This window comes from Heloderma suspectum, chromosome 5, assembly GCF_057233095.1.
Source record: "Heloderma suspectum isolate Gila_16-S chromosome 5, 16-S_ref, whole genome shotgun sequence".
In the NCBI taxonomy this organism is placed as follows: Eukaryota; Metazoa; Chordata; class Lepidosauria; order Squamata; family Helodermatidae; genus Heloderma; species Heloderma suspectum.
Genome location: NC_139462.1, coordinates 63,465,825 through 63,488,395, shown reverse-complemented (window position 1 = coordinate 63,488,395; position 22,571 = coordinate 63,465,825). Strand labels below are relative to the sequence as shown.

The window sequence follows — 22,571 nt, the reverse complement described above, 5'->3', positions numbered from 1 at the left end:
TTTGAGCAGAACTCCACTCACAGAAGGTGCCTCCACCTAATTTTCAATGATCCACAGTGCACTCCATTCAGCAGAGTCCCCCTGCCCAACCCTCTGTGCAACATTTTCAGGGCTTCTGTGAAGTCAGGGAAGTCCCTTCCAGTAGACAAGTTTTTTGTGCCTAAGTCTGGACCCAACCCTGTATGATGATTTTTGGTTTGCTAGGTGCATTTGGTTTGTTAGCTCCATTGTGGTCAGGCTAGTGGGAGGGGGAAGCTTCCTTCATCTTGTTAAAGCAAAGAGAGGTGCTGTGAATGACTGGATAATCCAGCACTGTCCTCTCCGAATTTTGTAATAGCAGCAATGTAGCTGGTAAAACTGAAAGAAATTAGGTAGGTCAATTAGAAGTACATGCACAATATTGCAGCAAGTATTTCTGAATGGAATCAGTTAACAAAGCTAAGATTACACACTTTTCTTGGAACCTCTGTTGCTTTCTTGATGTGATTTATTAGTTACCAGAAAATGAGTGCAGGAAAACGATGTGTAAAGACATATTTTGCCAGAATGTGAGAGGTTCTTGTGAATAATGGAAATGATTTGTATAGATACTGTTGTTGTAGTTTAATGAGTCAAAGTAGTCTAGAAAATGTAATCTTGGGATATCTTAAATCATTTAAACCTTGTCCTCAATGGCTCTGGCTGTATTAATAAAGAGATCACAGTGAAGAATATAATCTTGGGGCTCCCAGGCACAACTGCATTGGTCTCAGTGACTTGCTGGAGACCTGAAATATTCATAATCAGAAGAATAAAAGAAGTGTTGACTAGATGTAAATGGCATTATTTATGCTGTTTGATAAGCTTCTTTGGAAAATGGGAGCGCCACTGTATTTGAAGTTTCCATTTAATCCATCCCTGGATTTTTAAGTAATCAAAATGAGTATTCATTTGCCACAATCCAGAGAAAGTCATGCTTTAGTCCATTGATTTCAATGGAACATAAGTAGACCTACCTTTCATTGGGCTAGAGCTAATCTTTATTAGCACACGCACATCGGGGGAAAGTTGTCTTTTTGGGATTGTGCTTGTTATACTGTTTTTTTGTGTGTGTTACAAAATCTTTTCACATCCTTTTTAATGTTCACCATTCCTGATCTTTTCCTGTTGCATTTCAGCTTGTGAGTGATCTGTTGGAATTCTGTTTCTACACCTTCCGAGAGTCCCAAGCTCTGAAAGTGGAGTTCCCAGCCATGCTGGTAGAAATCATCAGTGACCAGTTGCCCAAAGTGGAGTCTGGGAATGCCAAGCCCCTCTACTTCCACAGGAAGTGACAGAAAATGTCTTAATGGAAAAAAAAAACTTTGCCTTAAGTTTCCCTGTGCTATTCCACACCCATGAAGGACCCAAGAAGTCACATATAAAATATACTATACAAAATTGTTCAACAATCTCTGAATACTCTTAAAAACCATAGGAAGGGTTCGGAGGACGGAAAGCAGTTTATCTGAACTTGGCGAGACAAATTGTCGAGATGCTTGAGAACCATCACCCCGCACCCCTAATACCCCCCAACACGTAAAAAAACATGTTCCTGTTCCTCTGGATGAAAAGCCATATCTAGTCAAATAACTCTTTGATTTTGATATTTTAAGAGATGAACATTTTAAATATGCCATGTAGTTCCTGATATTGTTTGCTTGTTCTAAAAGGGTTCAAGGAGTAATATGAACTTTTTAAAGGCATACCATTGGTTTGCACATAAATCAAAGTCAATATGGGGCATTAATTCTTGTACTATACATACCACACACACATATACACACACACACACAAATCCCTGGATGTGTAAAATAAGTAATGGAGCATTTGGTGTGGAATAATCTTGGTATATTCACCTGCGGCATTTGTTATCCCATGTTATCCATCAGAGATGATCTACACTGTGTTAAGTGTTCATTTATTATTTAACTTGAAAGGATAAGATGTTAAAACAAATGCCTCAGTTTCGATTTATAGTATCTATTGTGCTGGCTTTACCAATAATTTTTTGCAGTCTTTTGCTGTACTGTACATTGCTGTATGTATAAATTGAAGGACCTGAAAAAAATGGTATAAGGAACTTTTGTAAATGAGACCTGAAAATCTTTAATGGTTAATAGGATGAATGGGAAAGTATTTTTTGGAAGAACTCTATTTTGCTGGAGACTATTTAATTACTCTTTTTGTCTAAAGAAGGTAATTTTTTTTGTAAAGTGAATTGTTCTGCATGCATAATGAACCGTTTACAGTGTATTTAAGAAAGGGAAAGCTGTGCCTTTTTAGCATCATTCTAATTTACCATCTGACAGTGTCTGTTGTAAATAACCACCCATAACCATTTTCAGTTATACTTCTCATGCTTTCTGTCCATTTTCAACCATGTATCTTTCTCTTCGCCAGTATTTCTCTGCTGCTTTTACATGACTTGAGAACACTGAGTTTTGCTTCATACCTCTAGACGTGTTCACAGCTTTATGCACATTTCATCTACCAAGATAAGCTAGTCAACCAGGAAGTTGTCCTCCACACGTCCCACTGAAGTAAATGAAGCTGTGGTTGAACAAAAACAGTTGTCCATTTATTGAGTGGAGGTTGCTCAGGACAGCTTTCTGGTGAATTGTGCCCAGAGTCTCTGCAAAGACTCATCAGTCCCAGGATGAAGTGAGATTCTGCCTGCCAGTCTGTGTAATTCAGAAGCCATGATCCAACATACAGGCAAAGCTAGGCTAAAATCCCATAACACTTTCCTGGGAAGCCCCATTGAACTCTATGGGATTTCCTTCCGAGCAGACATGCTAAGGATTATGGTCCTTGATTTCAGTGAGATTTTTGGGTGCCTACCCAAGGTTGTGGATAAAGAGAGAAAGCTAGTTTTAAAAGAAATTAATCTGGAATGTACATAAACTACCAAACACTGGGACTATAAATCTGAATATAAATATGAACATTTGAGAAAACAAAATATCACATTCTAGGCAAATTTGGAATGATGTAAATCACTGTGGGAAAGAAGAGGTGCTATTTTATAGGGTTTTACACCTAGACCACATTTGGAATTATGTTCTACTGATCTTCAGTACAATTCCCATATTAACTGTTTAGGATTGCCACCTCAAGTAGTGAGTGAAATGGTATTAATACTGCAACACTTTTACAAACCAGTCCTAAAATGCAAAAAATATCAAGATGCTCCTTTTAAATCTGGATTTCTCAAAACTAATTTATGGGCTCAGATTTATCTTTCCTGGGATGATTATCATCATGGTATAAATAATTTAAACATTGGCGCATAAATTATAAAGACTTTTCCTCTGATCACTGATACCAAACAGAAATGTAAAGAGAACAATTGTTAGAGTTACACTGCTCTGAACCGATGTCTAGGTAAATTCTGTTAGTCTAGGAGAATTTAAGAAGACTTACAGTGCAGTCCTATGTATGTCTAGCCAGTGGTAAATTCTGCTGAGTTAAGTGGGGCTTACTCCCAGGTACATGCACATAGGATTGTAGCCTTAATAGCCAAGGCTGGGATCCACTGAGCTCTTTTAGACATGCCCAAAGTTTGGATGTGTCCAGTGGTATGCCCCACCCCATTGAACACCAGATGCCCATGGCATATCACAAACTGCTTTTGAAAGTACCCTCAGTTTCAAAGGTGGTTTTCTATGCAGGATGGAGAGGAGAAGTATAAGCCCCAAATCTCCTTAGGTTAGTGAAGTAGTTCCTTGGAGCCTACTGTTAAGTTCTCAACAAACATACATCAAGTTTTTGAAATTTGAATGTGTGTTTACTTCTAATAAACAATATGCAAACATTACTACTTGTCTTTTTAAATCACACATCTTACTGAATAGAAAATCTACATAAGGATATACTTAGAGTCAATACATAAAGTTATACAGGCATATATTTGGTTGGATCCTGACAAGCTTAGTTGAACTTAGTTGAAATCAATGGGACAAATTAGCCATGTCTTTGTTCCCACTGAAATCAGTGGGACTTAACTTAGTTTAGATCCAACCCAATTCATAGATCAACTCCTTTGATCTGCACAGCAATATGAAAGCTGCACTTCTAAAGTGGTAAAAATACACAGCATGCAGAGTGGGTGGTTTATAGTAAAGAAGTGGTCACAAATCTCCCTTTCATTTACTTTTTAAAAAAACAACATACTGAATTGGAATTTCAAATTATGCAGGTTTGTGGTATGTGCACATGCACATAAATGCAGTATGCTGCTGCTCGTTTAAAACAACATTACTGAATCCTTTTCTATCTCTAAGGAAGTTTGCCTGATTAAAATAATAAAGCCATATTCTTTTTTTAAAAAACCACTGTTAGATGTCTGTCCCAATTCACATTGTTGTCTGATTGCTCTTATTTTTGTACCTTATTGCATTTAATCTTGGTTTGGTACAATTCATAATTCACAGAAATGTCATACGAAAAACACTAAATTAGTTTTAAATAACAATTTATATCTTTATGCAAAATATGTCTGTCTTTGCAAACAATTGTAAGCAGATTATAATAAACCCTTTACTTTAATCACCTGTTTATGAAACCATTGATTATTGCTTAGAAATCATTAAAATGAAATTTAAATGAAAAACGCAACGTATCAGGAGTACATTGTACTGTAGAATGACATAGGCATCTGTCTCCTGCAAAATAAGATAAACGTAACTTCAAAATGTCAAAATGATAAATTGTGTTGATTGAGTGTAATGATTTTGTGGCAATGAATGAATGAAGATATACAGCAAGAACATTGTATTCATAAGTAAAAATGTAAAATAGTTTTAATTTACTGCAGTGGGTATTTCAAGAATAATATTGCATTGCAGTGTGTAACCATTTTGTTGCACAGAACAAAACAGCAAAAGGACTAAAAGCTTGCAATATCAAAATCTTAATAAAATATACTTTATAATCAATAATGCAAAAATCTAATTCACAGGGTGGTATTTTCACTGACTTTTAAAAACCTTTATGAATTTAAACCATTCTACATTTAATGCACTTTTAATTGTCTATTAAAGATATGACATTTTTGTAAGAGGGAAGGGGAGAGAGAAGGGGGGCGCAATTTCAACTGGCAGGGGAATAACCTGATAGGCAGCCGTTATAATGCCAGGGTGCTGAGTAGCATTTCAGAGTTCATGGAGTTGAACAGCACATTCCACTGGGAACTTACACTTGTGCAGGACATGTTCTTGGTGGGTTGTGTCCTAATTATATTATTACTGGATGAAAAACAAAAAGCAGCCAGCACTATGGTGTAAAACAGCAACATCTATGCATAAGGATGCATTAATAATTAGAGGCTTGCTTCTGTATGTTTAAACTTTTTGAATAAATAGAAAATTACTGTTTGGCCTTTATGTTAATGTCTTTAAGTATATAATTTTTATAAGTTGTACAAATATACACAAATTAAAATGGTGTGATTCCAGGTATTCCTTTTGCTTTGATATCAACTGCACTGATGCATTTGTTCCTTTGGAAATATGCCCTTGAGTGAAATGCATTAGGTACATGATGCAGTTTTACATAAGTCTTCTAGTCCCTACACGTCTAAATTTATGCCTTTGTAATAAACAGGGCTGTGATGATAAATTGTTTCATCTGGCTCCACTGTGCAGGGCATTTCTTTGAAGTACAGAATGGGGCAAAACACCTAATATTCTTACTACTGGGTTTTAACCGGTACCTGCTACCGAGGCTGCGGTCCTATACCCACTTCCCTGAGAGAAAGCCCTCTTGAATTCAATGGGGCTTACTTCTGAGTAGACATTATAGATTGTGCTGGTAATAAGAGGTGCACCAGCTCGCTAATGCTTCCAAAGATAGTTACTGTGACAACTTTCCCATTTCGAAAATGACATGTTTTACAATATGGGTTGGCACAAATACAGATTAAAAGTGTAGGGCTACCTTTTGAACATTTGTTGGTGTAGCACAGTGAAGTCACTGAAAGGTATTGTGTACAACTCCAGTGGAATGGGAGGCACCATGAACCAGCCCAGTACAAAACGATATTGCAAAGCTAGGCTGAAACCCATCTGGAAGGATGTGTTGTATGAAAATACTTTTGAACTCACTCCTACTCTAGCTGCCACTTGAGAGAGAAAATTGTACCATGCTTCTGGAATATTACCTCCACAAAAAGGGAGGGGGGAAAATAATAGAATTTGGTCTTACTGAAAGTCAAGTCAACACATAATCCTCATTACATTGCAGAAGCCAGGGAAACCGTCTGTGCTGGCCATTAATTGGTAGACTGGGTGATGAGGTTCTTTGGCCTGGCGTGGAGTTTCTCTGCTAGCACCATCTGTTACTTGATCTTATGGAATCTGTCAGTGTGGTATCGGAGCTACATTATACAAGTTGAGAAGTTGTACACACACATTCTTTATACTAGCAAAATGCTTATCACTATGATGGGAAAATGTATATGGAGGAAGGCTTCTATATTGCAAGGACACCAGTAGATGTACATAGACACAAATGCTGCATGCAACCCCACAGGAAGCCAATCAGTGTGGACCAATCAATCCCCCCTCACAGCAGTGTCAGTATGGGAGGCACTACAGCATGGATCCTTCCCATGCCACTCAGTAATCCAAGTCTGCCTATCCATTTCTGGGAAAAGACGCTATGGGTAAGAACAGGAGCATGGGCCCTTTTTACGTTACCCCAACAGTACAGGAAGTAGTCATTCTACAGGAGCAGCTGCCATGCCCCTCTCACAAGGCAAGGGGGCAGTGTTTCTCAGGTGCAGCCGTTATGAAAGGGGATTGTGTGTGTAGGTTCCTCCACCCTATGTGGAATCTTGTGCGTTCAGGCTCATACTTGTGCGCAGGAAACTATGCATACAGCCCCTTTCACATTTGCACTGAATTTCATGGGTGGGTCAAGCAGTTCTGATTATGTATCCCCTCCTTACACTCAATATACTAAATGAAATGAGTGAACTAGCTTATATTGATACTGTACGTGTGTCTCTCTCCATTGCCCTTGTAATAGCTGGAAAAGAAGAGAACCTGATTTCCATTACATTATGCCGCAGGCATCTATGCCGTTTTTGGTTACATTTCCAAACTGCTTGATGATCTCCCAAGTAGAATCACCTTAAAGCTATCTGGCAAAGATTATAGCCTCAGACACAAAGAACTATATTAATGCCCCTCAGCCTGGGAGCATTCCAGTTGGACCAGGGAAGTAGCACTACATTGGATCGCAACTGCACCATCTGGAAATAATTTGTGTACACTCTCAGGGTCTTATAGTTCTGGGCAAAAGAACAGACAATGATTGTCAGTTAAACCTTTCATTAAGGAAAATAACCTAAAAAGTATAGTTAATTATGACATGTTTTTCAATCAGGTTTTAGGTAGACAATGCTTTTTTTTTTGGCTCGCCCGTAATGAAGATCTTGTATCCTTAAAAAAAAGTATTGTCCATTTGTTTAATATTAAATGCTGCCTTAAAGCAGACTTAACATTTGCTTAGATTTCTTCATTATAATTACTCTGTGGTCTATTGGGTAAACTGGTACAATAGACAGACTGCATGAATCAGTTTTAGACTTTGACGTATGGGTGCAAATCCCACCTCCTTTACATGTCTGGTAGCAAGTTTTACCGTGGTCAACATGAGTATATAATTATCTGCCTCAGCTGGGAAGAAAGCTGCAACCTTGAAGCATTGTGAGGATCTTCATTTGTTCGTCACAGGACGTTGGTTTGAGGGAAGGGGGAGGTGAGGGTCCAGGACCCCCTTGCTAGTAGTATCTTTAAACAGAAGTTTGTGATCCAGCCCATCTTAGAGAAATTCCTCACACTCCTAAACAACCCTTGATTTCAGAGAGCAGTGCGTATTTTCTCTCCATATGGTGCATGTGGATTGACCTAGCCAGGTCAAACTGCATGCTGATCTTGGCTTCCTTTGCAACATCAGCTCATGCATGTGCATCGGGCATCCAGTGATGTGCACATGGCAAGTGGTGCTAGATTAGGCCCCAAGTGTGCACTATTTCAGGGAGTGAGGTGAGCGGGGAGGTAGAGACAATTATCAATGGTCCCCAAAACTTGAGGATTGCTGTCTAAGCTGGCCACAGCACACTGGCACATATAGGGATCTGAAAACTGGGGCCAGGGCCTTTAAAATGTTTTTGTTTGCTTAAAATGTTTTAAAGTGCTGTATAAATCAAAAGAACAATTAGGCACTGGGCTTTTAAAATCCTTTTCTTTTTGCTCATAGTAATCAAATATTCCAAGTGATTTCAGTGAGCTTACTCAAGTATGCTGCTACTTTAGTTACATGAAGTTGCTCTTAAAGCTGGTTGACACACAGTAGCATCAAGAGATGCTTTTCACAGATAGGAACGTCCATATCACTCACTGTCAACTCAGACCCAACACTTTCCATTGAGAAAGTTCACACTTTTGGCTGAGAGACATCAAGCACATAGCGATCAAGTGATGGAAGATCAAGTGATGTACATGCATGCATGAATATACCAGTCATTTGAGTACTTCCATTGTCTCTGTTAAACCAAGAGGCCAAAAAAAGTGTTGTATTTAAATGATTCTGGTCATAGCAGATAGGTAATACATGTGAAAATATGCACCACAAGTGAACAGTATACCAAGTTTTTGTTTCTTTTCACATAATATTACTGTGATTTTAAACAGACATTTGACAGCCTTTCCATTCTTGTGACAGTTGGAAATAAGCAGTGCATATGTTATCACTGATTGTACGCAAAGTTATGTGAGTAAGGCCCAAACTAAATGTAACATGAAGTCAGGTGTATATTTCCAACTTTTTTTAAACCCCAAAGCAGCCAGGGCAGGAGAGGGGGGCAGGGAGGAAACGGCTTCCAAGTTTCCCTTCAGACTACTTTTATATACCCCCACCCACGCAGCTGCTTTCAAGCAGTGTCAGAAAGATAAGGATGCCCGTATCTTTCCCCCATGGGAGGAAAAGAAGCTTGTGGAGGGAAGATTTTTAGTACAAATACAGCTGCATGAGAAAGAGTTAAGCAACTACCCCCCTCAGGACTCTGAATTTCTTTTGGGTGGGGGAAAAGATACAAGCAAGTACATGCCACATCTAGTTTGGACCTAAGTGAAAGTGTATTGTCATCAAAATGATCAGAAATAGTAAACACACTTTCCACAGCACAGCAGACAAAAAGTTATCAACCAAATAGTAAATAAGATTGTTTCAGTTTTGTTTCTATTCAGTTGAAGGTAGAACAATCTATGGAGCTCAGAGGATAATATATGTACCTTTCCCTCTAAAATAGATCAGTGAAGCCATACAATTTGTATACATTCATCTTCACACTGTCGACATTTGAAAGTTGTATTTTATTCTTCCTTCTTGTGGGTTTCAATTGATTCTCCAACTCAACCCCCCCCCCCCGCTAAATTGCTCCCTTTGAAAATAAGGGAAAATTAATGGACAATTAACATTGGAGTAGCCCTACTGAAACTGTGACAAAGATACCAGCTTAAATTGTTAATTAATTGTCAATATAAATGACTTTTCCAACAGTTTGCATCTGTGGTATTTTCAGGGGGGTTGGAATAAGAACCTCTCAAATGTTAAGAATTCAAGGGCAAAGTGAACAATCTTGTACAACCTTCCTTTAACTGGCAGCTGGTTCATAAATCAACCAGGTTTTTGATTGAACAGTCAAAGTAATCTTACAAACATACAAACATATAATTAGTACTCTTTACAAACATAAGGTAGTATTTATAAAATTAAACCACTCTCCCCGCCATATAAAATTACATGAATTACAACTGTGTAATACAACTATTTGGCAAAATGTTACACAGATGATGGTCTTCATCTTATTATCAAGTTCTTCACTGATTAAAAGCATTTAAAGCCAAGAGAAGCAACTGTATCTCAAAAATAATAATAATCCATGGATACCATGTACACTTTCCAGGCATTCAATGTAGGGAACTACAGAAACTGGACATAGTTTTCGGGAATGAGTCCTCTCTTTCCGTTTAGAGTTCCTTCTAGCCAGCCGGGTTCTCGTGACAAATGCACTGTAGAAGGGAGAGAGAAGAAAACATACACTCCCTGTTAAACAGCTCTCACTGTTAAACAGCTCTCAAGAATTAACATCGTGTATGAGAGCAAATGGAGGGTGGTTTTCCAAGACAATAAATACTGACATAACATACAGACAGAAAGGCTCCTTGACCCCAGGAAATCTGACTCAGTCCCACCCCCTTCCTCCCGAGATTTCACAAAGCACTACCCACACACTTCCAAGCCTATTTTTGCAAGCAAAACTGAGGGGTTTATATATTTTTAAACAATGGGATTCTCAGCATGTTCAATTCTGCCCTGATACTGAGTTCTGTGTTTGTGCAGAATACAGAATCACACAAGCATGAATGAATGCATCTGGGGGAAATTATGAGATATAGGGAGAGAGACTCTCATTATGAATGGAGTCTACGCAATAGGGTAAAATACGGAACATGATCAAAATAAAAAAAAAGAAACATAGTAAGGAGGGACTTTCTTTAGTTATCAGTCCTGTCTACATTGCTCCCAAATTGCTTGACATGGATGGAAAAGCACTTAATTTTGTGAGAGGCTTGCGGCTGAATAAGAACTTATTCCATCATACAAGCATTGGGGCAGGATCTGCAGAACTCACAGGGATGCTTGAATGGAGCAGTACCGGATACTGAAGCAAGTGGGAACCCTTGCCTGTGGAGGAGTTCACTGGTTCTCCCAAAAAGCTTTAGAGCAGGCCTCAATTTGTCCAGTCTCATACATTTCAGTTATTAACTGATTTGCAATTTAAGCCTTGTTAGCACAGCTAACACTGTAGTAACTGGGCATTATGAGTGGAGTAGTTCATAGGACCCCTTCATGGATCACTGCCTTGTTGTGGCGAAGGGGCTTGCGTAACTCAGTGAAGCCATAAGTGCAGGGCAACCCAAGACGGACAGGTCATGGCAGAGAGTTCTGACAAAATGTGGTCCACTGGAGAAGGAAATGGCAACCCACTCCAGCATTCATGCCAAGAAAACCCCATGGAACGTATCACAAGGCTAAAAGATATGATGCCGGAAGATGAGCCCCTCGGGTCGGAAGGTGTCCAATATGCTACTGGGGAAGAGCAGAGGGTATTTCCAAGTAGCACCAGAAAGAGTGAAGCGGCTGGGCCAAAGCCGAAAGGACACTCAGCTGTGAATGTGTCTGGTGGTGAAAAGAAAATCCGATGCTGTAAAGAACAATATTGTTTAGGAACCTGGAATGTCAGATCAATGAATCAAGGTAAGCTGGAGGTGGTCAAACATGAGATGGCAAGATTGAACATCGACATCTTGGGAATCAGCGAACTCAAATGGACAGGCATGGGTGAATTTAATTCAGGTGACCATCATATCTACTACTGTGGGCAAGAATCCCTTAGAAGAAATGGAGTAGCACTCATAGTCAACAAAAGGGTGGGAAAAGCAGTACTGAGGTACAATCTTAAAAACGATAGAATGATCTCAGTACGAATCCAAGGCAAACCATTCAACATCACAGTAATTCAAGTCTATGCCCCAACCACTGATGCCGAAGAAGCTGAGGTTTATCGGTTCCATGAAGACCTACAACACCTTCTAGAACTAACACCAACAAAAGATGTCCTCTTCATCATGCTAAAGTAGGAAGTCAAGAAATCACCGGGATAACAGGCAGGCATGGCCTTGGTGTACAAAATGAAGCAGGACAAAAGCTAATAGAGTTTTGCCAAGAGAACACGCTAATCATAGCAAACACTCTTTTCCAACAGCACAAGAGATGACTCTACACATGGACATCACCAGATGGTCAATATCGAAATCAGATTGATTATGTCCTTTGCAGCCAAAGATGGAGAAGCTCTATACAGTCAGTCAAAACAAGACCTGGAGCTGACTGTGGCTCAGATCATGAGCTTCTTGTTGCAAAATTTTGGCTTAAATTGAAGAACGTAGGGAAAACCACTAAACCATTCAGGTATGACCTAAATCATATCCCTTATGAATATACAGTGGAGGTGAGGAATAGATTCCAGGGATTAGACCTGATAGACAGAGTGCCTGAGGAACTATGGACGGAGGTCTGTAACACTGTTCAGGAGGCAGCAACTCAATCCATCCCAAAGAAAAAGAAATGCAAGAAAGCCAAGTGGCTGTCTGATGAGGCTTTACAAGTAGCTGAGGAAAGAAGGGAAGCGAAAAGCAAGGGAGAAAGGGGAAGATATATCCAACTGAATGCAGAGTTCCAGAGAATAGCAAGGAGAGACAAGAAGGCCTTCTTAAATGAACAATGCAAAGAAATCGAGGAAAACAACAGAATGGGAAAGACTAGAGATCTCTTCAAGAAAATCGGAGATCTCAAGGGAACGTTTTGTGCAAAGATGGGCATGATAAAGGACAAAGAAGGCAGGGACCTAACAGAAGCAGCTGAGATTAAGAAGAGGTGGGAAGAATACACAGAAGAACTATACAGGAAAGATCTTAATGTCCCTGATAGCCATGATAGTGCGGTCACTGAACTTGAGCCGGACATCCTCGAGAGTGAAGTCAAGTGGGCCTTAGGAAGCATTAGTAACAACAAAGCTAGTGGAGATGACAGTATTCCAGCTGAGCTATTTAAAATCCTAAAAGATGATGCTGTTAAAGTGCTGCATTCAATATGGCAACAAATTTGGAACACTCAGCAATGGCCGCAAGACTGGAAAAGGTCAGTTTACATTCCAATTCCAAAGAAGGGCAACGCCAAAGAGCGCTCAAACTACCGCACAATTGCGCTTATTTCACATGCCAGCAAGGTGATGCTCAAAATCCTACAAGCTAGGCTTCAGCAGTATGCGAACCGAGAACTACCGGAAGTACAAGCTGGGTTTCGAAGAGGCAGAGGAACTAGAGATCAAATCGCCAACATTCGCCGGATCATGGAGAAAGCAAGAGAATTCCATAAAAACGTCTATTTCTGCTTCACTGACTATGCTAAAGCCTTTGATTGTGTGGATCACAATAAACTGTGGCAAATTCTTAAAGTGATGGGAGTACCAGACCACCTTACCTGTCTCCTGAGAAACCTGTATGAGGGTCAAGAAGCAACAGTAAGAACTAGACATGGAACAACTGAGTGGTTCAAAATTGTACGACAAGTACGACAAGGCTGCATATTGTCACCCTGCTTATTTAACTTATATGCAGAGTACATCATGAGAAACGCCGGGTTGGATGAATCACAGGTCGGAATTAAGATTGCTGGGAGAATTATCAACAACCTCCGATATGCAGACGATACCACCCTAATGGCAGAAAGCGAAGAGGATCTCAAGAGCCTCTTGCTGAGGGTGAAAGAAGAGAGTGCAAAAGCTGGTTTGAAACTCAACATTAAAAAAACTAAGATCATGGCATCTGGCCCCATCACTTCCTGGCATATAGAAGGGGAAGAAATGGAAGCAGTGACAGATTTTACTTTCTTGGGCTCCAACATCACCGCAGACGGTGACTGTAGCCATGAAATTAAAAGACACTTGCTCCTTGGGAGGAAAGCTATGGCAAACCTAGACAGCATAGTAAGAAGCAGAGACATCACCTTGCCGACAAAGGTCCGTCTAATCAAAGCTATGGTTTTCCCAGTAGTAATGTATGGCTGTGAGAGCTGGACTATAAGGAAGGCTGAGCGCCGAAGAATTGATGCTTTTGAATTGTGGTGCTGGAGAAGACTCTTACGAGTCCCCTGGACTGCAAGGAGGTCAAATCAGTCCATCCTAAAGGAAATCAACCCTGACTGCTCATTGGAAGGACAGATACTGAAGCTCAAATATTTTGGCCACCTAATGCGAAGAGAAAACTCCCTGGAAAAGACCCTGATGCTGGGAAAGACTGAAGGCAAAAGGAGAAGGGGACGGCAGAGGATGAGATGGCTAGATAGCATCACCGATGCAATGAATATGAACTTGAGCACGCTCCGGGAGAGAGCGCAGGACAGGAGGGCCTGGCGTGCTGTGGTCCATGGGGTCACGAAAAGTCGGACACGACTGAACGACTGAACAACAACAACAAAGTTCATAGGAAGACAGTGATGCATTTTGCAAGGTGGAGTAAACTCTTCCCTACTTTGCTAGCTGCTGCAAACGTTTTCTTCAGGACTGAATAAAACTACAATAAGTACAGCAGTAGCAGAGCCAGCTACACCGGCTCAAAGAAAAATAATGTTCTGAGTCTTCTCTCTCAACATTCACGGCACTTTTGAATGCCAGTGCCAGACAACTGAATAATGGTTATACATACAGTTTAAAAGAAAAATTTCAAGATGACAGATGCATACATTAATTCACACGGCTTCAAAAATCACAACACTGATCTGCAGAACGATGTCAAAAACTGGAAATGGAGTTCATCATGGAAGGTTTCGGTTAAAGTTTACCAAAAAGAATATCTAGAAAAATACCCTTCTCAAATGGAAAATTAAAGCTAGTGTTAATAATTAGCATGCCATTTATCCTTTTGTCATTTTCATTGCATGATTATAGGGTATGAGCACATTTTAAATGGAAGTTCTGACATCACAAATTGCCTCCAAAACGTCCCTTCGCAGCAGCTGTGACTCTGCCAGACGCACGCTAAGAATGTCAGGACATTACGTGCATTACATGTGAACACATTCTATACGTTAGTTGGCACACCAACAGATTGTCTATTCGATTTCTGTGAACTGCTATTTTTAAAATTAAAATACAGTCGGCCCAATTTTATTCATGTCAAGAAGCCCTGAATTTGCACCGTGAAGTTTTGCCAATGGTGGGCTGATGTATCAAGTTTATAATAATGAATAAACCCATAGTGTTTACTACTCAATTCCCCTCTCAATTTGGAAAACAAATATTTAGGCATTTGTTCGCCATTTGTAATAATTTCTTTATTGTTACTAGGACTGGAAATTAAAAGTGGTAGTGAAGCAGTTGCCACAGGTCCAACTCTTGGGTCAGTGCACTGTTGAAAATGCTTTTCTCTGGTGTGATAAACTGGGGATTGATCACATAGTGGAGTGCTCAGGTTCACCAAGGAAAATTATCATGGTTGGAGAAGAATGGTTGTATGAATTAGCTTTGATCTTACTTCAGGGGGAAAATATTGGGTGAATATTACTGAACGTGCCACTTACTGAACCCTGCAATTTTACTTCTCCTATGGGATGCACCATGCATCATCTTCAACAGATTTTGTTGGGTAGGTTTATGTGACCAAACTGAAATCAAGACGGCTATATTTCATGCTTTTTGTATTCATAAATCACATTCATTATTGATTTACATAGTACCATCACTGGGCATGGCATTTTGCAGAGTAAAAGAATAAGGTCCCTGCCCCAAGGCTAACACACCAAAGTTCAAATAGGGGAGGCAACAGAGGAGAGGAAAGAGGGGGCATGGGAAAGCCAGGGAAGAATATGAATTCAGTTCAGTTCTACACACTTAGGATGAACTTCAGTAAGGGATGAGTACTAAGGAAAACATTATTATTGATTGAAGGTAGTTGATCTAGATATCTTGAGGAGCAACTACCCTTATTGTCCATCACTAGATCATCATTTTGATGCATGTGCCACTATTTATTAGTGTCAAATACTTGGCTGCCTATTGGTTCAGTTGAGGGCCAATTCTGCACACAGCATATTCTACTTAGGTGCTCACCACTGCAGATTCAGATTCGAGTCCCCCCCACAGTCTGTGTTTACCCCATGACCACATGAGATTTTTCTGTGCTATGTCTCGTATTGGCTGGTTTTACAAATATAGCTTTATTCACAAAACATATAGTCTAAAAATGAGACACCGTGGCTACACAGACATTGAAATCAATGGACTTAAACCATACCTGACACTGCTGGATTATGGCGTCTGTGTGTAACATGATATATGCATCACTTCTGACACATTAACTGTAATCTTTACATGGTGCAACGTCTATTAGGCTTCCATTTTAATCACTTACGCTATTTTAGTCCCACTAAAGTTGGTGGCACAGACGTAATTTCAAAGCAAGCTGGAAATAATCCTGTTTGATATCTGTGGGATATCTCTAGAATACATGGTTTGGGGACTTCAACCATATTATCTCCTCTGCTGCTATAATTATATAAGCTTTAACAATCTTTCTTCAACTAACCATCATAAAGAAAATCTATTTGCTGAGAAACAAATTCTTCCTCAAAATTAACATATTTAAAACAAATACTAATAGCCTTCATGTGTAGTTTTGATTTACTGTTGTAAGATAAATATGTCCTTTCACTTCAGTGAGCTATACTACTTCCCAACAGTTTATTTTTAAATCTGTAAATATCTACCCTACATTTACCACAGAGAAAGCAGTTGTGGTGCACAGAGACGAATTCACCTTTATTCAAACACACAAAACATAACACATGAACACATCCTCTCTCGTGCTCCCTGCCATGCTTGCCCCTAACCACACCCAATTCTGGCTTTTCTTAGATTTGCTCCTCCTATATTTAGCACTCTCTTAACCTCTCAGCAACTGCATGGCATCTATGTACTTCCTCTAGCTCCTCAAGGTATAACTTCCCCAGGTTTATAAGTGCTTGGGATTGTTCTAACTGGAAGTTCCAGTGACTGAACCTGAGACCGTCTTCTGTACAAAGTATGGGCTGTACTACTAAGCTACTATAGCCTCTCCATATCATATGCATGTACAATATATGGTGGTTAAAATTTTAGCTGTGGCGGTAGTAGCAGCCCTATTACAATGTACATCTAATGAAACATGAATAGGAAAGTACCTTGATGTCACCCTTTGCCCCTGGCACTGTGGACAATATTGCATTAAGTAACGCTGAGGAACACACTCATTGGATGAAAATATGGAACCTGGTATGTCTTCTGCCTCTACCACCCAGGATTAAAACTGCATGTGCATAATTTAGCTCACTGATGCCTAAGGTACCCAAACTACTGATAAGTACTCTGTTCCCACATTGTCATGCTGGCTTCTTCTCCTCCTCCACTGTCAGGCTAGAAGAGTCCCTGGAGAAGGTGTTAAGAAAAAGATTTATTTTATCCCCTCAGGGGATACTTATCATTCCCCTGGACCTATCTTAAAGTGATCATCTAGCAAAGATGTAACTCCCCTCCCTTTCTACTAACCTGTTTTGGATGAGAGTCCAGCCATCTTGCCCAAAGCAAGAAGTGGAATGCACACACCATTCATTTTGGGACATAATTAAAGTATATATGATATGCCATGTCTTCGCTGTAGCAAGCTGTCTACAGGTGGGAACTCATAATATGGGGGAGTTTGGTCACAGAAATGTGAGCATGTTTGTGTGAACTATGTTTTGGGATTTTATTTTTCCTGCCCCGAATTACACCAACTCTCTACTCTAATAAAGCTAACCATATAGTTCATGATCTAGTGTCTGTGTATGCATTCCAATAGCTTTTCACCCTGTGAGTGTCAGACTGTTCCAGGAGTCTCCATTACCAAGGAGTTAAGGTCTACTGGGAAACACCATAAGGGACCTACAGCCAGGATCACAGAATGGTGGTAGTTAGCACATATGTTTAAATCTCAGTTCTTCCTTCCTTTTCTCAGATCTATAAACAAGAGGAAGTGGAAGCTGTTCCTTTTAGAAAAGATACCTTGACCTGGATTCGAAGGTGTCTAAAACTAGAGAGAAGAATATAGGTCTGTCTTGCTCTCCCTCCTCCACCACAGGCAGCTCTTGTTCATATCTGGTACCACCATGATGTGGCTGGTGAGGTTTCAAACACTGTGCATCCACACACAAGGTATTTAAACTATGAACAGCAACTGCAAAAATGGTATATGGGTATCCCTGGAAGGGGCCAGGACTTGAGAGATGGATTAAATAATTCAGGTCTCTTGCTGGTCACTCAGCAGCTTTCAAATCCCTAACACAAATATACATAAATATCACTTTGGCAGATTCAAATACACATACCACCCCCCCATGACTAGCACAGGCATGTACACACAGTGCATATGCCATATAAACATGACATGTTCTACAAGCCTGCACAGATGGAAGCCAATTCGTTAAAAGGCCGTAGTAGAAATCAGCAGAAGAGAAGCCACAGTTCCTCTTGTCCTCACTGGCAAGAACAGGCTGGGAAGCAAGAGAGACACATCTCTATACTGTAAGCTTTGTCCTTGGACTGTACTGAAAGCTATACTGTAAGCAGTTTTGTCCTTGGAACAAATTGCTTGGGAAAACCATTAATCAGTCAGCGAAAGGCTGTTCAATGCCCTGACCTACTGCTATTCCCCTTCTGCAGCAGCAGAGTGAATCAACAGCTCTCAGGACCAATCAGCAGATTCTGGATCTGCTTCTGTAACCAGCCTCAGCCATTCTCTTCTTCTCCTTGAGCCAAGCCCTGCCCACATCTCTCCTGCACAAGACATAAGCAGCCAGATGGGGATGGGGAAAGGATCCTGATCCCACAATCAAGGTTTCCCACTTTAAAATATGAAAAAGAAACAGGAGGAGAATAACGATTGCAGAGCGACAGCAGGGAAGGGGGGGAAAGCAAAGAGAAAAATAAAATGGGGGTGGGGTGGGAGAAAGATATGAAAATCCTCCTTAATGGAAGTGGCACCTCATGTCAGACACTAATTTAACAGTTATTTTAATGGTTGATACTAACAGTATGTCAATTTGATTGATGGACTGTCACTTTGATAGTTAAAGTTATTGGTGGAGCGGCAAAAATGATATATTATTATCTTAATTCTTCATTTAAAGGCATATTAAGGCATATGGGAATTTAAACTCAGTGATGAATATGAAGTGATTCCATGGCGTCTGAATGCCGTCTAAGTATATAAGGTAGCAGGCAGCAAAAAAAAGGTATGGTGATGTGTCTTTTTGGAGGAATGTTTAAAGAGAAGTGAGAACAATGAGATTGCTTTATAGATTTAGTAACTATGAGAACTTGACTACTTAGTCTCTCTAACAATGAAAGCTTCTGCTATGATATATTTGCCATTACCAAGATCACTATGTTATTCACAGCTGGAACCACTTTAGACTCCACCCCTTTCTCCTCATTGTCAGAAGATGGCTGAGAAAGGCGGCAACATTGACACTCCACAGCCTCAGCCAGTATCGAAAGAGCAGAGAGGTTGCTCTAATGCTAAAGATACGGGAAAGAATAAATACATACTAGCTGTACTTAGGTAAACTGCTAGAAGGCATTATTAAGGTTGGAATTGCTGAACATAAAGAACAAGTCTTGCTGAAGAAAAATCAACACTGGCTCTGCAAAGGAAGGACTTGCCTCGTTACCTGTTTAGGTCAAACAACAAGCAGGAAGATGGAGTGAGGCAGTGGTCACTGGATACTTGAATTAAGGTGCCAGAAGAGTCTGGTGTTTTTTTTACTGCGACAGACTAACATGGCTAGCCCTGGAAACTGATTATCAAAAAGCTTTTCAAGTAAAAGTTAAGGAAACAGCGGCCATGTGATAAGATGTCAGGTCCTCTTATGGATCTATAGCTGGTATGAACACAGGAAACTGAGGGTAGGAATAAATAAGGATTTTCACAATGGAGGGAAACAAGCAAAGGATCTATACTTGGACCGATGCTTATTCCAAACTGGAGTAATGGGAGAATAATAAGGAAGCCAAGTTTGCACATGGCACCAAATTATTCAAGCTGTTAATGTTCAAATGTAAAAGAGCTCCAAGAAGTCTTTGCTGAGTAGAAACTAACCAAGAGAATAATAGATAACATTCACTGTAAGTCCATTCAAAGTGCAGGATCATAGAAAGCTACCTCAGAACAGGTCAGACTATTTGTCCATGTAGTCCAGAGTACTGTCTACTATGGCAATGGCTCTCCAGGAACTTGGCAGAGGTCTTTGACATCACTTGCTACCTGACCCTTTTTCAACTGGAAATACAAAGGAGTTCACTTCGGGTCTTCTGCATTTGAAGCATGTGCTCTTCCACTGTGCTACCCAGGAAAGAAATCTTGGAAAGCTCCCCAAAACAGCTCTGTATATTGCAGTAATGAAACAGGTCAATGCAATGTCAACAATGGTTAGGAAAGGGACTGAAAAGAAATGATCAAGAATTAGAATGCCGTTATATAAATCTTTGGTGCTGCCACATTTAGATTACAATGTTCTGGTCTTCCACATAACAAAAAGGATATTGTGGAATTGGAAATAGTGCAGAACAGGGCACCAAGGAAACCTTTTCACCTTACCCTGCAAACATGACTCCTTCCCTCAGTGTAAAGGTAACATCAGAAGACCCAAGCCATATGGGAGGAACTTCAGCATGAATTTCTACACCAGGGGTAGGCAACACTTTTGGTCCCATGGGCATATTAAGCAATTTGAGAAACTGCCCTAGGCTCCATCACAAAATGGTTGCCATGGGAGGCATGGCTAGTCACAGAAGACAAGTAAGCTGCCCAATACACTAAATATGAGGAAAAAGTGGGGTCTGAGCCCCAACACATAAACAACTCCTTTGAACCTACAGCTGGTAAGAAAATGTGTTCATCCTCTTAAAAAATAAATAACATGTGGGAGGGTAGGGCACCTTGGGGGGCACCAAGAAAGGTGTCTGGGGGCACACTGGTGCCTACAGGCACCATGTTCTACACAAGTCAGGGTTTCTGAATCTCTCTTTATAATGTGGAAAGGAATCACTCTGCAGAAGCACATACACAAAGGAAATGTGAAAAGGGGGCCTAAAATTACTGAGGCGGGGAGCATATTTCTTATAGCTGAATAAATTTTAAGCTGGGGAAAAAACCCTAGAGAGTAGTATGGGAGAGGTTTAAAAAATATATACATAATGTGGATAAAGTTGAGAGAGAAGGTGGGAGAGGTTATATCTTGTCTCAAAACACTAGAACAGGGTCATTTAATGAAACTGAGTGGCAAGGTTCAGGATTAAAGTACTTCAATGAAGTACAAATGATGTATTTCACACAATGTATAATTAAGTTACTTCAGTTACTTCAGAACAGACCTGCTAGGCTAGTAACTGGGACTGGCCAATATGCTCATTTGATGCCAGTGCTTTGTCAGCTGCTCTGGCTCCCAGTCCATTTCCAGGGCCAATTAAAAGTGTTGGTATGGACATTTAAAGCCCTAAATGGCTTGCGGGAAGAGGATCTAAAGAAACACCTCTTCCCATGTGTACCTGCTCAGACCCTTACGACATCTTTGAAGGCCCTCCTCCGGGTACCCCTGACAAAGAAATTAAGAGTGTGCCTACAAGAGCAGGGGCCTTCTCAGTTGTGGCACCCCACTTATGGAATGTTCTCCCCAAGGAGCCTTACTTGGTGCCTACACTGCAATTTTTCAGTGCCAGGCAAAGACCTTTCTTTTCTCCCAGGCATTTTAGATGTTGTGGCTGTTTTTATATATTTTGCATTATTTTTCCTGTGCTGTTTTCTGTTTACTATATTCTATTTTATTATTTTAGCTATTCACTGTATTCTATTTTATTATTTTAGCTTTATTTTATAATTTGCCCAAAGAACTATTGTTATTGGGTACTTAAAATATAAATAAGTAAGTAAGTAAATAATAAAGTTACAGAATTATTATTTGCCATAAGATGTACTGAAAGTTACCAGCTCAGACAGCTTCCAAAAAAGGTTAGAAACATCCAGAGAGAATAGGTGGTTGTAAGCTACAGCAAGGAAAATGGAACCTTCATGTTCAAGAAGCAGGACCTTTTATAAAGCAGAGCTTCCAGCTGGCCAGGACTGAACTGGAACAGTCGTTATTGTAATCTAGGTAAGCAATTCTTACGTTCTCACCACAGAGTGGGTCCAAGGATGGAAATCTTTTGACACCCTCAGCAGACCGAACAGAAAGGCAACATGAAGCTCTATTTTTTAATGGGAAAAAAGTCCTGAGACTTCATTAGTGGCATTGGGGTGAACACTGATTTGAGATACTAAACTGAGAAATAAGCCTGGAATAATTCATTTCAGACATTAAAAAGAGCGGCTTGGTGTCCATCCTAGCCTGTCACTGCATTTTCCCAGTAATTCCAAGAATGGGCTTGGAAATCCAGGAGGGTTGAGCTATCTGCCTTCTCCTTCTCTTTCATCCAGGCGTATCGCTCTTATAATGGGAGATATCCAGCTGCTCATAAAAAACCTCTGCACATATAGTTTGTGCAGCTTGTCTGGTTCTGTACCGGATCTGTTCCAAGATGCACTGCAGGTAAAGGTTGGGATCAATAGGTTTGAAGGTTTTATCATGTGACTTTAGTGATGTGGGAACAAAGAAAAGAAGAGGCTTTCCCTCTGCTAAGGTAACATTTAAATAGAATCTAAGAGGAAGGAGCTTACTGATCTCCCCTTCTCCTTTTGAGCAACTGACACAAAGCATGACATGCCTGAAAATGTTCTGTTACATTCCTGTGTTGTAAACCATGTGCTTCAGACCATCTTCTACATAGATTTGACTGGAAGGGTTCTTCACAG

At 40.2% G+C, this 22,571-nt stretch overlaps 2 protein-coding genes across 9 annotated transcripts in view; one reads left to right on the top strand and one right to left on the bottom strand.

Annotated features, from left to right (window-relative positions):
* The window catches only part of NR3C2 (nuclear receptor subfamily 3 group C member 2), a 205,337-nt gene extending 200,768 nt beyond the window's left edge, over window positions 1–4,569 (top strand). For all 8 annotated transcript variants that reach the window (XM_084856235.1, XM_084856236.1, XM_084856237.1 and 5 more), the window contains one exon: window positions 1,158–4,569. In XM_084856235.1, the coding sequence (XP_084712361.1) occupies window positions 1,158–1,313 (156 nt within the window). In that variant the 3' untranslated portion in view covers window positions 1,314–4,569. The remainder of the gene's footprint in view (window positions 1–1,157) is intronic.
* Window positions 4,570–6,967: 2,398 nt separating this feature from the next.
* ARHGAP10 (Rho GTPase activating protein 10) overlaps window positions 6,968–22,571 on the bottom strand; it is a 164,500-nt gene continuing 148,896 nt past the window's right edge. Inside the window, exon 23 of the mRNA XM_084856240.1 lies at window positions 6,968–10,100. Coding sequence (XP_084712366.1) covers window positions 10,012–10,100 — 89 coding nt within the window. The 3' untranslated portion in view covers window positions 6,968–10,011. The remainder of the gene's footprint in view (window positions 10,101–22,571) is intronic.